Source organism: Sporobolomyces salmoneus (genome assembly GCF_050403485.1).
Source record: "Sporobolomyces salmoneus JCM6883 DNA, S_salmoneus_JCM6883_v1_ctg11, whole genome shotgun sequence".
Taxonomy (NCBI): Eukaryota; Fungi; Basidiomycota; class Microbotryomycetes; order Sporidiobolales; family Sporidiobolaceae; genus Sporobolomyces; species Sporobolomyces salmoneus.
Genome location: NW_027481152.1, coordinates 176,445 through 190,071, shown reverse-complemented (window position 1 = coordinate 190,071; position 13,627 = coordinate 176,445). Strand labels below are relative to the sequence as shown.

The 13,627-nt window shown below is 49.9% G+C and overlaps 5 protein-coding genes across 5 annotated transcripts; 3 read left to right on the top strand and 2 right to left on the bottom strand.

Annotated features, from left to right (window-relative positions):
- Positions 1-288: 288 nt before the first annotated feature.
- JCM6883_002840 (uncharacterized protein) lies at positions 289-5,010 on the top strand (the record flags this gene model as incomplete). The annotated part of the gene is made up of 18 exons (XM_076630632.1): positions 289-291; positions 452-653; positions 724-862; positions 927-1,093; positions 1,176-1,362; positions 1,430-1,538; positions 1,604-1,703; positions 1,788-2,009; positions 2,080-2,294; positions 2,358-2,891; positions 2,952-3,201; positions 3,264-3,648; positions 3,716-3,875; positions 3,937-4,194; positions 4,261-4,581; positions 4,649-4,778; positions 4,842-4,940; positions 5,006-5,010. 18 exons carry the CDS (start codon positions 289-291, stop codon positions 5,008-5,010), a joined length of 3,486 nt encoding a protein of 1,161 aa, XP_076489369.1.
- Positions 5,011-5,371: 361 nt separating this feature from the next.
- On the bottom strand, positions 5,372-9,492 carry JCM6883_002839 (uncharacterized protein; the record flags this gene model as incomplete). The annotated part of the gene is made up of 7 exons (XM_076630631.1): positions 5,372-5,417; positions 5,483-5,573; positions 5,654-5,686; positions 5,753-5,924; positions 5,989-6,133; positions 6,199-8,508; positions 8,573-9,492. 7 exons carry the CDS (start codon positions 9,490-9,492, stop codon positions 5,372-5,374), a joined length of 3,717 nt encoding a protein of 1,238 aa, XP_076489368.1.
- Positions 9,493-9,715: 223 nt separating this feature from the next.
- JCM6883_002838 (uncharacterized protein) lies at positions 9,716-10,612 on the top strand (the record flags this gene model as incomplete). The annotated part of the gene is made up of 4 exons (XM_076630630.1): positions 9,716-9,835; positions 9,928-10,022; positions 10,089-10,191; positions 10,265-10,612. The coding sequence occupies 4 exons, from the start codon at positions 9,716-9,718 to the stop codon at positions 10,610-10,612; spliced, it is 666 nt and encodes a 221-aa protein (XP_076489367.1).
- Positions 10,613-10,985: 373 nt separating this feature from the next.
- JCM6883_002837 (adenylate kinase family protein) lies at positions 10,986-12,285 on the top strand (the record flags this gene model as incomplete). The annotated part of the gene is made up of 9 exons (XM_076630629.1): positions 10,986-11,006; positions 11,076-11,217; positions 11,306-11,370; positions 11,437-11,441; positions 11,516-11,649; positions 11,731-11,768; positions 11,840-11,920; positions 12,007-12,147; positions 12,262-12,285. The coding sequence occupies 9 exons, from the start codon at positions 10,986-10,988 to the stop codon at positions 12,283-12,285; spliced, it is 651 nt and encodes a 216-aa protein (XP_076489366.1).
- A 210-nt stretch (positions 12,286-12,495) lies between these two features.
- On the bottom strand, positions 12,496-13,558 carry HCR1 (translation initiation factor eIF3 core subunit j; the record flags this gene model as incomplete). The annotated part of the gene is made up of 5 exons (XM_076630628.1): positions 12,496-12,501; positions 12,569-12,927; positions 13,010-13,115; positions 13,187-13,461; positions 13,543-13,558. The coding sequence occupies 5 exons, from the start codon at positions 13,556-13,558 to the stop codon at positions 12,496-12,498; spliced, it is 762 nt and encodes a 253-aa protein (XP_076489365.1).
- Between the last annotated feature and the right edge of the window lie 69 nt (positions 13,559-13,627).

Below are 13,627 nucleotides of genomic sequence, written 5' to 3'. Positions count from 1 at the left end.
ACAGATCACAGATGTGTCACAAGCAATGTAGACCGCTCACTGCTTGAGTGAGTCGGAAGTCAAGTTTGCCCGAAAATAGCGAGTCGACCTCAGTCCCTTCCCTCACTCCTCCGAATCACCTCGATCTATCCTCAGCACTTTCGGAAGCTCGCTAAACCGTACATACAGAGCGCGAGCACAACTGCAGGAATCTTTGTTCTCGATTATTTGATTCGACTCATCTCCCTCTCACCTTCTTCCGCTCTCCTCATCCCGCATACAGTCTCGGAGTAGTGCACTATCTTCGCAATGGTAAGTCAAGCTCTCTACCGCCTCGATCTCCCTCTCGCGCTCGTCTACGAGGTTCCCGGCGTATCTTCGTCATCTCTCGCTTCCCCTCCTCCTCTCCCCTTCCTCCGACCCCGTATCCCGCTTACTCTAATCACTGACACAACGATTGGATCTGGTACAGGAACCTCTACAAGAAGGTCACTCTCCTTCGGGAGGAGGTAGGATCGACGATGATGAAACGATTGAAATCTCTCCGACTCCTACTCCCGTAGGACTACATCCGAATCACTTATCACCGCAAGCTCAAGGTCAACTCCAACAACAACAACACGGTGGAGCGCCGATGGAAGTTGATCCGCATCAGATTGTAGCGGTCGATGATGGTTCGTTCTCGCTTCTCGTCTCATCTCTTCAAAGCGGAAGACTGATGGACAAACGAAAACGATGCAACAGAAGCGTTTGCGAGTAAACATTTGTCGGATATGGGAGAAGAAGTAGAAGATTTCACGAGGTTTACTTGGAAATTATCGGAATATCGAAGGATGGACAAGAAGACGACTTCTCCAGAGTTCTCTTGTGGTGGTCATAAATGGTGAGTCTCATTTCTTCCTCACTCTCCTCGAGCGAAGAGCTGATCTCGTTTGCTGAGTGAATAGGAATATCTTGTTATTCCCGATGGGAAACTCGAACGGACAAGCGAACGATATGGTTTCAGTCTATTTGAATTACGGAGATCAGAAAGCGAGTGAAGGATGGCACGTTTGCGCTCAATTTTGTTTGGCGATTTCAAACCCGAATGATCCGACCGTTTACATTCAATCTCGTTCGTTCCTCCTCCCTCCCTCTTCGCGCCTTTCCGTCCGAGTGCTGATGAGATTACCTGGACTCGTCACGATGAGCAACAGAGGCCCATCATCGTTTCACGAACGAAGAACAAGATTGGGGATTCACTCGATTCGTCGAATTGAGGAAATTGTTCAGCGTGACGGATGGAAGGTCGAAACCGATTATCGAGAACGACGAAACCGTCATCACTGCGTTCGTGAGAGTGTTGAAGGATCCTACGGGAGTTTTGTGGCACAATTTCCACAAGTAAGTGCCTTTCCTGTCCCTGTCAAGTCGACGGGAGGAGGGTAACTTACACACCGAAGTGGTTCAGCTACGATTCGAAGAAGGAGACTGGTCACGTCGGATTGAAGAATCAAGGAGCAACTTGTTACATGAACTCGCTGTTACAATCTCTTTTCCTCACCAATACTTTCCGAGAAGTCAGTTCACTTCTCTCTCTTCTCTTGAAGCGAGGAACTGATCGACATATGCTTGATGATTGCAGGCTGTGTATCAAATCCCGACGGAAGAAGATACGACCGATACCGTTCCTTTGGCTCTTCAACGAGTTTTCTACAATTTGCAAACTTCGGATCAATCAGTCGGTGAGGAGATCTGCCGCTCCATCCGTTATGATTAGACCGTTATGATTAGACCAACTGACTAATGGTTTGGTGGATCGTTCTCAGGTACGACCGAATTAACGAAATCGTTCGGTTGGAAAGGGTTCGATTCGTTCCTCCAACACGACGTTCAGGAGTTCAACCGAGTCTTGTGCGACAAGTTGGAGACAAAGATGAAAGGAACTCAAGCCGATGGTGCGATCAAGAGGTTGTTTTCGGGAACGATGAAGAGTTATGTAAAATGTATCGATATCGATTTCGAATCGGCGAGAACCGAAGATTTCTACGGTGAGCTCACTCTTTCGTCATCCTGACCTCGTATCCTCTCACGCTGACTCCTGTCCGTGTCGCTCGCCAGACATTCAATTGAACGTCAAGAACTTGAAAAACTTGGAAGAATCGTTCAAGGATTACATTCAAGTCGAAACGCTCGAAGGCGAGAACAAGTACAACGCGGAAGGGTTCGGATTGCAAGATGCGAAGAAGGGAGTCATCTTCGAGAGTTTCCCCCCGGTTCTTCACCTTCAATTGAAGAGGTTCGAATACGATATGCAAAGAGATCAAAACGTGAAGGTGAGTGGCTCTTCCTCCTTCAGTTCATCCAACGTGGAACTGACTTGGCGTGTACATTCGCAGATCAACGATCGACATGAATTCCCTCTCGAAATCGACCTCTCTCCTTACCTCGATGCGAAAGCCGATCGATCCGAAACGTACAACTACAAGCTTCACGGAGTTCTCGTCCATTCGGGAGACGTTCACGGAGGACACTACTTCGTACTGATCAAGCCTTCTGCCGATGGTCGATGGTTGAGGTTCGACGACGACCGAGTCGTCCCCGTTACGGAACGAGAAGTGCTCGAAGACAACTTCGGAGGCGAATCGCTACTACCGAACGCGAATGGAGGAGGTTACCCTGCCGTCGCACCTCAACAACAGCAACAACCAGGAGGTCCGGGAGCGAAACCTCCCCTCAAAGGAGCGATGAAACGATTCACGAATGCCTATATGCTCGTCTACGTTCGAGAGAGTCGAGTGAACGAAATCTTGAAACCGATCTCGACGGAGGATGTACCGGAACACTTGAGGGTCAGGTTGGAGAGGGAGAGGAGAGATGCAGAGTTGAGAAAGAAGGAACGGGATGAACAGCACCTTTATTTGACCGCGAAGGTAAGCGCTTTCTCGCTTCTCATATCAAGATCTGCTGCTGAGCAAGACGTATCTCTGCAGGTCATTACGGAACACACGTTTGGTCAACATCAAGGATTCGATTTGGCGACTTTCGACGATCGAACAGTTCCCCAAACTGAACTTCCGACTTATCGAGTACCGAAAGCTCAAACGTACCTCGAGTTCCGTGCCCTCGTCGCTCAAGATAACGGTTGCAAACCTGAAGATATCCGATTATGGGTTCTCGTCAATCGACAGAACAAGACTGTGCGACCCGATGCTCCCGTATCTGATCAAGATCCTACCATGAGTGAGTTCTCCTCGGTCTCACTCAAGCGAAAGAGTGGAACTTGATGAGCGCTCCCTGAACAGCGATGGAGGTCGTTCGCGACAAGATGGCTTCTCGACAACAAGATCTCAAACTCTACCTCGAGCACATCAACCCTCAAACGAAAGCTGACTGGAGCGCTCAACACGGCAACGAACCTCCGATAATGGTTTTCGTCAAGCATTTCGACGTCGCTCATCAAACCCTCGCCGGAATCGGTCACTTCTACGTTCACCGAAACATGAAGGTTTCAGATTTGGCGAACAAGATCAACGAACGAATGGGATTCGGTCCGACGACTCCGCTCAAGATCTTCGAGGAGATCAAACCCAACATGATCGAATTGATGAAGATGAAAGCGACGTTCTTGCAAAGTGAGATTCAGGATGGAGATATCGTATGTTTCCAAGTCGACATGTCGGATCGAGAGTACGTCCTCTTTTCCGTTACTTTCGCTCGGTTCGTTACTGACTTGGAGTTTCGCGTCGTCTCGCAGACTTCAAGATTTGACGAGTCAACAAATGTTCACGAACCCGGTTCAGTTCTACGACTTTTTCCTTAACCGAGTTGTCGTCACCTTCCGACCCAAGTTCGATGATCCTACTCCTGAGAACGAGTTCTCAATCGTTCTCAGCAAGAAGAACACTTACGAACAGGTGCGTTCACGCTTCGTCTCCGTTCGTTTGGCTCAAGTGCTCATCTTCTCGCTTCATTCAGATGGCGATCAAAGTCGGAGAGAAGTTGAAGCACGACCACCTCAAGATTCGATTCACTCAATCGAACGGAGCGAATGGAAACCCGAAAACGATCGTTCGAAGACAAGCGAATCACTCTGTCGCCGAATTGATTCAACCGGGCTACATGACGACAAGTACGAACTTGCTTTATTACGAACTTCTCGAAGTCAGCATTATCGAACTCGAGACGAAGAAGAGCCTCAAGATCACTTGGGTCGGTCCGACAAACAAAGAAGAGGTACGTTATCGTGGAATCAGTCTATGTTGCTCAGAGACTGATGTAGCGACGTCCAACGTACAACAGGGCGTTCACTCGTTCCTACTACCGAAGAACACGAACATGCACGACGTCGCTCAGGAATTCCTTCGAAAAGAAGTCAAGTTGAACGCTGCGGCCGGTACTGGTCAAATCCGAATCTTCGAACTTTCATCAGGTCGATCACAGAAGTTCTTCGGCGGTAACGAAGTCGTTAGGGATATCTCGGAATCGACCGAGTTGTTCGCAGAGGAGGTTTTGATCGAGGAGGAAGAATCGAGGGATAATGAGCGAATCGTCCAGGTCTATCACTTCAACAAGGACCCTTCGAGAGCACACGGTGTTCCCTTCAAGTTCATTCTGCGACAGGTGAGCTTGCTCTTCTCGTCATACTCGGAATCTTCCGAGACTGATCTTTCCTCTCCGCTCTGAACAGAATGAACCTTTCTCCGAGACGAAGAAACGATTACAAGCACGAACCGGAACGAACGATAAGGATCTCGCCAAGATGAAGTTTGCCGTCGTTCAACCTTCGATTTACACGAAACCTGCTCCCGTTCAAGACAGTGAGTCGAGAGTCTCCTCCAATTCCTTGCTCTCGTACTAACCACGCTCTTCGCCTTTTCCAGCTGATGTACTGTTCGATCACAAATGGGCCGACGAGGATCTACTCGGAATGGACCACATTGATAAGAAACGATCAGTTGGCGAAAAAGGTGTTTTCATTAGTGCGTCCTCCTTTCCCCATCTCGCCTCACTCTCGGCGCTGACTCATCTCGTCCCTCTCTCGCAGGATGATCGCTTCATTCTTCCTTTCGCTCGATTCCTCTTCTCCTCGCGCGCAGTAGTCTTTCCTTTCCTATTGGTTCTTCGACTCTTTCGCAGCGCTTACCTGCTACACGCCCCTCCCGACACTTGTCAATCGCACCTCCCCTCTTCCTTCCATTCTTGTTCAGCTAGCTTTGATTGTAGTAAAAAGTCTTCTCTTTTTTCTCTTTGTGAATTCCTCTTCCAGCAAGATAAACCATTTGATCCTCTAGCTCGTCGTGAGACCGGCAGCTTGTGCGAGAGGAGAAAAGACAGGTCTGATTGCGACTTCGTAGGAAAGACAAAAACACAGAAAGGACAAAAAACGATACATTCGGGAGAAACTCGAAGATCAAGGGTTCTTCTCGTTGCGGTAGCGATATTTTCCGTTCGCTTGTCTGTTCACAGTAACGAGATCGAGTCAGCACGAAGACGTACACGATTCAAATTGTGTTGGACTTACTCGGCTTCAATGATTTTATACTTTTCTTGTTCCGCTTTCTGCTGTTTAGCTTTCGCATTGATCTTTTCGGCTTGCTGAGTACTTGGGAATCCTGCACAATTGGAGAGAGGAGGGAGGAGTCAGCGTCTGTCTTCTCCGATCGGATTGGAGGGAAGAGAGACGAGGACGAACCCATTTGCCAGTAATCGGGAGGTTCAGGAACGGCTGTGCAACGATCAGGATTCGTCAGACGCCGATGTACGAGAACGTCAGACGAGAACCTGAACTCACTTCTCTGAGCAGCTCGATGTCTACCGTCTTGTTGCATTCGCTTTTCAGCTTCGGCCGCTCTCAGATCCAAGTACCCCCCTTTCGATCTGGATTTCGAGGTCGAAGCGGCAGTAGGCGGATCCGCATGCTTGCAAGGACCGACTGGGACTGGCTCTTTCTTGCGATCGTAGTACTGCAGAGGCGGAGGAAGAAGATCAGAGAGAGATTCGACTGCGTAAAGACGAGAGCGAACTCACGGCTTTACAGTTTCCACACGCTTCAGCTACCATTGATTGCCGAACCGCTTTTCTCCGTTCAGTCTGTTTGAAAGCGTGTTTCTCGCCTTGATTTCGATCCGGGTTCAATTCGACTTGAATTCGAGGTGATGACTTGCTCGCTTTCCTAGAATCACCGCCACGTTAGCGGCTCCGAGAGGGACGGTTCAGTAATGGATGAGGGTGACTCACTCTTCTCGAATTTTGTTAACCTTTTCATGTCTCTTGATCGCGAGTTTCTTGATCCACAACCTCCTCGCATCTTCATCCGCCGAACCCATCGGCATCTCTCCGAGAGAGTCCGAGCCCGATTCTCCTCTCCCAATTACAGGTTTGACATCCTCTTCTTCCTCTTCTGCGTCCTTGTCGAATCCAGTAGCTTCGACACTTTTCCGAGATCGTTTCGAAGTTCTTCCGTCGTCCTTTCCATCACTCTTTCGTTTTTGTTTCTGTTTCTTCTTCGGCGAAGGAGATTTCGAGCTATCTTTACGTCGTTGATTTGTCGATCGATCATCTGCGAACGGATCATCGTCGTTATCTTCCTCCTCCTCCTCTTGTTTCACGACAACTTCTTTCCCCTTTCCCTTGTCTGATCTCCTTGCTGAGCTTGGAACAGAAGGTGCTCCCCCTCCCCCTCGAGGCGAGAAGAGCAATCCCCTACCGACATCATCATTCACTTCAGCTTCACTTTCCGTTTCCCTCCTCGTCGTCGACGGTCGAACTACTTGAGCAGAAGGAGGCATCGGGAAACTATTCCCTTTGAGCGGCGAGGAAGAAGGTGAACGAGATTCCGAGTTTTGCGAGTATCGATTAGGGGAAGGTTGGAAAGGAGAACGAGCAGAGGTAGAATGCGAGGGGTCCTCCACGACGGCAGTGATTGCTTTCCTCTGCATTCTCGCGGCGTAAGACGGCGAGAATGGTGGTTTCGGATCGAGAGCTGTCATGGAGGGATCATGAGAAACTGCCGAAGTCCTTCGAAGGGGCGATTTCTTTGTCGGTGAAGCTAGTTTGCGAGGTGAACGACTCTCCGTTCGAGAATTCGGACGAGAATTTGATCGGATCGTATCGGGTTCGAGATCGTCGTCTCCAGTCGACGACTTGAGCGTATCGGGTTCAGGTTCGAGTTGACTCATCGTCGCGTCGGATCGAGGGACGAGAACTGGTTCGAGTTGAGTATCATCGACGAGAATGACAGGTCCCGATTGACTCTTGCTGGGAGATTTCGGAGTTTGACGCGAAGAGGGAGAGCCAGTCGATGCGCCGGGACGAGGAGTCGATGATGCTGCTGATGAGGAGGAGGACTTTTTCTTTTTCGGTGAGAGGAGGTTCCAATTCTTCTTCTTGGAGGTTGAAGGCATTCCGTTGACGACGGTCGGCTGAGGAGATCGTTCGGGAGAAGCTGGGAGTTGGGTTTCGCCTGTGACCAGGGCCGGTTTCGTGGTAGTTTGAGCGAGGAGTGGGTTCCGAGTTTCGGATTGAGGTCGAGCGGGAGAAGCTGTTGTTGCTGAGGAAGTAGGAAGTTTCGGAGTCGATTGAGCCTTTGACGACGACGTGGGAGCGAGAGTAGCAGAGGAGGTCGGAGTTGCTTTAGCGCCACCTTCTCTCAAGATCCTCCTCCGTTTCTTAACCAGCGCTTTCGTTCCCGTCGGTGTTCCGGCCCCTTTCTCCTTCCCCTTCCCTTTACCAGAGCTCTTGGTTTTCGTAGCAGCTTCCTTCTCCTCTTCGTGTTGCCCTACGGTTTTCTTCGTCTCCTCTGTCCAAATCTTCCATTCCTCCAACCTATTCCTCGCTCTCTTCTCCGCGTCTTCCAACGTCTCATACCTCTCTTTCAAGGTTCCATCCTCGATCCACGGATGATGAGACCTCATCGTTCCATCCGAGTTCAACCCGTTCGATGGTAATCCCTCGAAATGTGGGAATTCGTCAGAAGGGTAGATCGGTAAAGGAGGATGAGGAGTCAAGGATGAAGGATTCGATTCTTGTAGACCGGGGAGAATTGTTTTGCACCAGGTTTGGGGTTTATCGAATTTCGAGGTGTCGTCGAGATAGACGCGGTGGAGACCTGGGTATTGTTTCAATTGACGGAAGGAAACTGAGGAGAGTCGGGCAGAGGAGGAAGATGTGGGAGGTAGTGCGGCGGAGGTCGATGCAACGGTAGAAGCTTGAGTGATGGGAACTGCAATGGGAGTAGAGACTCGGTTTGAGCTGACGGGAAGAGCTGAGGTCAGATCGGTTTGGTCGACGATGGGCGCAACAGCCGGAGAAGGAGAAGGGTTGCGAGCTTCGACGGCAGTGCGAGGGATTGTAGGTGGCGAAGGACCGAAGACGTCGGAAGTTGCAGCTGCAACGGAGGGATCGAGGACGGAAGTCGATTGTTGAGCTGTGTTTGCGATCGGTTCGAGAGATGGTCGATTCGAGCTGGAAGAGGGAGCAGGAGCCGAATATCGAAGGAGAGATGGCGCGACAGGAGAAGCTTTCGGAGTTGAGATCGATAGTTTGGATCTACTAAATTTCGAGTGAGCTGGAATGAACCTGAATCTTGAAGGATGCAGCAAAGTCCACTCACTTTTTAAACGTCCGAGCACTGGAGGTTTCGACAGGACGAGGAGAAGATCTTGAAACGGGCGCCGGACTCGGAATAGCGATCATTTGTTTGATGTTATCGAATTTCGACTCGACGAGCTTGAGTCTTTCGATTTCTTCTTGAGCGTCTTCGATCGCGACGAGTGCATCGTCTCTTTCAGCCGTGACTGTTTCGAGTTTAGATTGGAGATGTTCGAGTGTCAAGACGAGTTGATCGTAATTTTGTCGTCCTCCCTCGATTTCCTCCTCCATCTTCTTTTGCGCGTCTTCCATCTCGACGATGACCTCTTCGAGTTCCCCGATTCGATCATAGAGTCCTGAAGTCTCTTCTGCGAGTGCAGCTACTCCTTCTTCATAACTTTCCGTCAAACCTCCCTCCCCTTTCTCCCTTTCCGCAATCTCAGCTCTCCTAATCGCCTCTTCCGCTTTCCTATCGGCCTCTTCGACCCTCGTCCACATTCTCGTCTTGTCCTTCTTCGCCTTTTCGATCACATCGACATGTTTCTCATGTTCCCTCCTCAACCAATCGAGTTCTTTCCTCACTTCCTCTACCTCACTCCTCAGTTTCAGGTTCTCCCGTTTCCTCTCGGCGTTCCTTTGCGCGTGTTTCGTTTCAGAGTAGGATGAGGAGGTTTGTGTGTATTGAGTGTCCTCGATAGGCAGGGAAGAACCAGCGGCGGCGATCGAGGAAACGGGAACGACTCGAGCGGCACCATGCAACATGACGAAATCTTCGAGGTGGTCGAGTGAGGCGAATCCAAGTACGTTCACGAGCGCCGTGAGGCGCTCCCTCTCTTCTATAGACGGGCGAGAGAGCGAGTTAGCGAACAGTTGACAGAGAGAGAGAGGAGAGGAGAGGGAGAACTTGCCTTGTAGTTCTTCTTCCGTCATCGTGACTGCCATTCTATCTAGTAGTTGATCATTGACGAGGTGGCGATATGGGTCGGCGATGAGTCAGGAAGAGAGAGGCGAGAAGATGAACAGAAACGCGACCTTGTTTCCTCTCTTCCACCACCTCTACCAGACCTCGCCTTACTCGGTAACCAACTCAAGTTCAACCAGGACCCCATCAGACACGCGACCAACCTCCACGACAGGCTTTGAAAGCGAGAAAAGGAAACCCAAAATGTCATTCAACTCTCCGGTTCAACGGCCAGACATCAAACTCAAACTGACCTGTGTAGGGGACGGTGGAGTTGGGAAAACTTGTCTCTTGATCGTATACTCTCAGAAGAGATTCCCTACCGTGAGTCTTTCTAGCTCTTTGAACTTGTTTGCGCTCGCTCGCTCGCTCGAACCTCGCAGTCTCTGCTCACACCTTTGCTTTGAACGGGATAGGATTACGTTCCGACAGTGTTCGAGAATTATGTATTGAACAGAGAGTACGAGGGAAAGATTATAGAGTTCGCATTATGGGATACAGCTGGACAAGAGTACAGTTTTTCTTTCTTTCTTCTCCCTCGCTAACCTCTAAACTGATGACCTGGTTCGCTCGTCAGGGAATACGATCGACTAAGACCCTTATCCTACCCCGAAACGGATGTCATTTTCATTTGTTTCGCCGTTGATTTCCCCGTTAGTCTCGAAAACATCGAAGACAAGGTACCTCTCCTCTCTCCCATCTCTCCCTCTCCCTTCTCACTAACTCCTCTCGTCGACGTCTCGTCACGTGTAGTGGTATCCCGAAGTCGCTCATTTCTGCGAAGGGATTCCCTTGATCCTAATCGCGACCAAAACCGACCTCCGAACCGATTCCCGCGCTCTAGATCTCCTGAAAGCGCAAGGACGTCACCCGGTAACGACGATGGAAGGTCAAGCGGTTGCGAAACGGATAGGAGCCAAGTATGCTGAAGTGAGCGCGATGACGGGCAAGGGAGTCGAGGAGGTGTTCGATTTGGCTTTGAGGGAGGCATTGAGAGGGAGAGGAGGAGGGGGAGGGGGAATGAAATTAGGGGGACTCGGTGGTGGAACGTCGTCGGGGTCGAGAATGGGGAAGAGGAGAGGGAAATGCTCGATTCTCTGAGCAGACCTTGCGGAAGAAACAAAAAAAAACAGACACTTTTCTATCCGATTTTTTCCCCGAAAACACCAGCTTCTTTGTCTCTGTTCCATATTGTACAACTTTTTATGGCCTTAAGGCTTGATATTTGATGCGCAAACTTTCGCGAAAGTTTCATCGCGTCGGTAAATCGATTTCGTTTCGCCGAGTTGACCGATTCGTGCTCTCCTTCGCTCTCGCTACTCTCAGTCGATCTTCGTCTACGTTCCTCGACAGGATGTCTTTCCTACAGCGAGGCTTACGTTCCTCCCTCCCAATTCGCTCGCTCCCCCACTTCCTACCTCAAACCAGCTCCTTCGCTACCGTCTCTACTCCTCGGCCTGACTCCAAGCTACGTATGATTATTCTCGGTGCACCTGTACGCCTCCGCCGCTCTCTCATCCGTCTCTTCAACAATTGCTGACATTCTTTGGCTTAATGCGTTCAGGGAGCAGGTAAAGGGACCCAATCCGACTGGTTACTCCAGAAATACTCTATCGAAACGATCGTAGTTGGACAATTACTACGGAATGAGATTGTGAAAGGAACAAAGTTGGGACAGTTTGCGGAAAAGAAAATGAAAGCTGGAGGTACATCGCTGCTCTCTTCTCTCCCTTCGAGCGAGCGAGAGCGAAGGGAAGGGTGAGGCTGATATGATGTGAGATGCGGGTATAACAGAGCTGCTAGCGGATGATATTGTGTTGGATTTGGTCAAACCGGAAGTGGAGAGATTGAAAGATAAAGTGAGTTTTCATTTTTCCGCTCTCTCGCTCCATCGTTGACCTGACCGAGATCCTCGCTTCCTGAAGGATTGGTTCGTCGTTTTTCTTGTCCCTCTCCATCCTAGGCGCTCTCCCGCGTAAACCCTGATCTCTCGATTGCTTCAAGGATCCTCGACGGATTCCCTCGCAAAGCGTCCCAAGCGGTCCTACTAGACAAACTCCTCTCGAACGATAAAGAATCTCTAAACTTTGTTGCGAGTCTCAGAGTACCGGATGAAGTGATTCTCAAACGGATAGAAGGTGAGTACTCCAGTTTCCTACTTGTTTCATTTTCCCGATTCGTTCCTCTGAACCCGAGTTGATCGATTTTCATGTGAGCAGAGCGCTTCATTCATTTACCTTCAGGGAGAACCTACAACGTACGACTCAGATCTGACCAATCGAGATGAGGAAAGAACCCTGACCGATTTGACGATTCTGTCGTAACTAGCTCTCCTTCAATCCTCCAAAAGTAGCCGGTAAAGACGATGTAACCGACGAACCCCTCTCCCAACGACCCGATGATAATGCCGTGAGTCTCCGTCCTTTCCCTCTTCTCCCGCACAAAATTTCTGACCCAACCCTCCTTCATTGATCTCGTTTGATGATGCGGAACAGACTACATTCGCAGCCCGCTTGAAATCGTTCCACGAAGAGAACGAGCCGTTGTTAGCGCACTACGAAGGAGCCGTTTTGAAGTTTGAAGGCAGGAGTTCGAAAGAGATTTGGCCGAAATTGGAGAAAGCGATCGAGGAACGAGTGAGTTTTCTTTCGTCTCGTTCTCCGCCGTCTCAGCATGATTGCATCGGAGTTGGTAGATGTTGAGGAGGTTGTCGAGCAAGGGACTGACGTTGGTTGGTTGATGTGACATAGTTCCCGAATTTGAAGAGACGGTAGAAGATTAATCGGTAGAAGCTAGAAGCTGTGAATTATCCATATCGACATGCACATGCACAAAACGACAAGGCGTCGTAGAGAGAGGCTGAGTCGTTCCGAAGGATCTGTCGCAAGCTGATCGGAGCGGAGACTTGGAATCGCTCGCGAGTGAGCTCTCGAGAAAAGGAGAGGGGGAATAAATTGGCTATTCAGCATCTAAGTTCTAACAGGTTACATCTGCGTAGAGTTCGAGAGTCGATTAGCGTCCGCTACAGACTTCGACCGGAGAAGAGAGTTGACTTACGAAATCATCATCGGGATCAAAATCGTTCGCAGCAACATCATCATCCAACGCCTCTCCAAACGACGACAAATCTTCCTTTCCTCTCGCAAGTGCTTTCCCTGCACCAAGCGAAGGTTTCCCTCCCTTTCCATTGCCACTCTTCGCGAGTTTCTCCTTTTCTTCGACAACTTTCGCGATCGCTACTCGAACTTTCTTGGCTTCTTCTGGTTTTACGGGTCCGAGTAATGATCGAGCGAGATGCTCGATCAGATAGGGGAAGTGGGAGGAGGAAGAGTGTTTCTCGATGAGAGAGTCGGAGAGTGCTTCGGCGAGAACGGTGAAATCTTCTTTCGAGGAACAGTTCATCGATAAGGGATCATCTACACCGTACGAGTGAATCGTTAGCGTGTATCTCTCTCTCGGATGGTAAGGAGAAGGGAGGGGAAAGGGGAGGGAACGAACTGTTGAGGGAAGAAGCTCCGAAGAGAGTCGCGGCGGAATCCATATCAGCAGCGATTTCGGCCGCACGGGTACGAGCTCGTCGAGCATTAGGGTCATTATCAAGAGCCTATCATCTCTCACCCAGCTCATCAGTTACAATAGCCAGAGTAAATGAGAAAGAGTTGAGTTTGCACTCACTTTCTGTTCCTCCTCTTCCAACCTCTTCCTTTCCGCCTCTTCCTTCTCGGCAATCTTTTTCTTGACCGCTCCTTTATTCCTCATTGACCCTACGGCGGCAGGATTCGGTGTAACTTTTTTCGGTTTATCGTCTTCGTCCGAGTCTGAAACGTCCCAATCGTCTTTGACGTTGTCATCGTCACTCGCGTCTTCGTCAGCGTATTTCGATTTCTTCGCGGCTACGACGGGGACTTTGGGAGGAGGTGCAGCGGGTGCTTCTTCGTCCGAGGATGCGTCTGAAGAAAAGTTGAAAGAAGTAGATCAGCGGGACGCGATCTAGCGAGTAAGCGTAGCGAAAGGAACAATGTGCAGCTTACCCCAGTCGCTTGGCATGGTTGATGAGAGCTGGCGGGTTGATGAGAATTGCAAGAGACTCGACGCTCATCATTCGAATCCATCTTT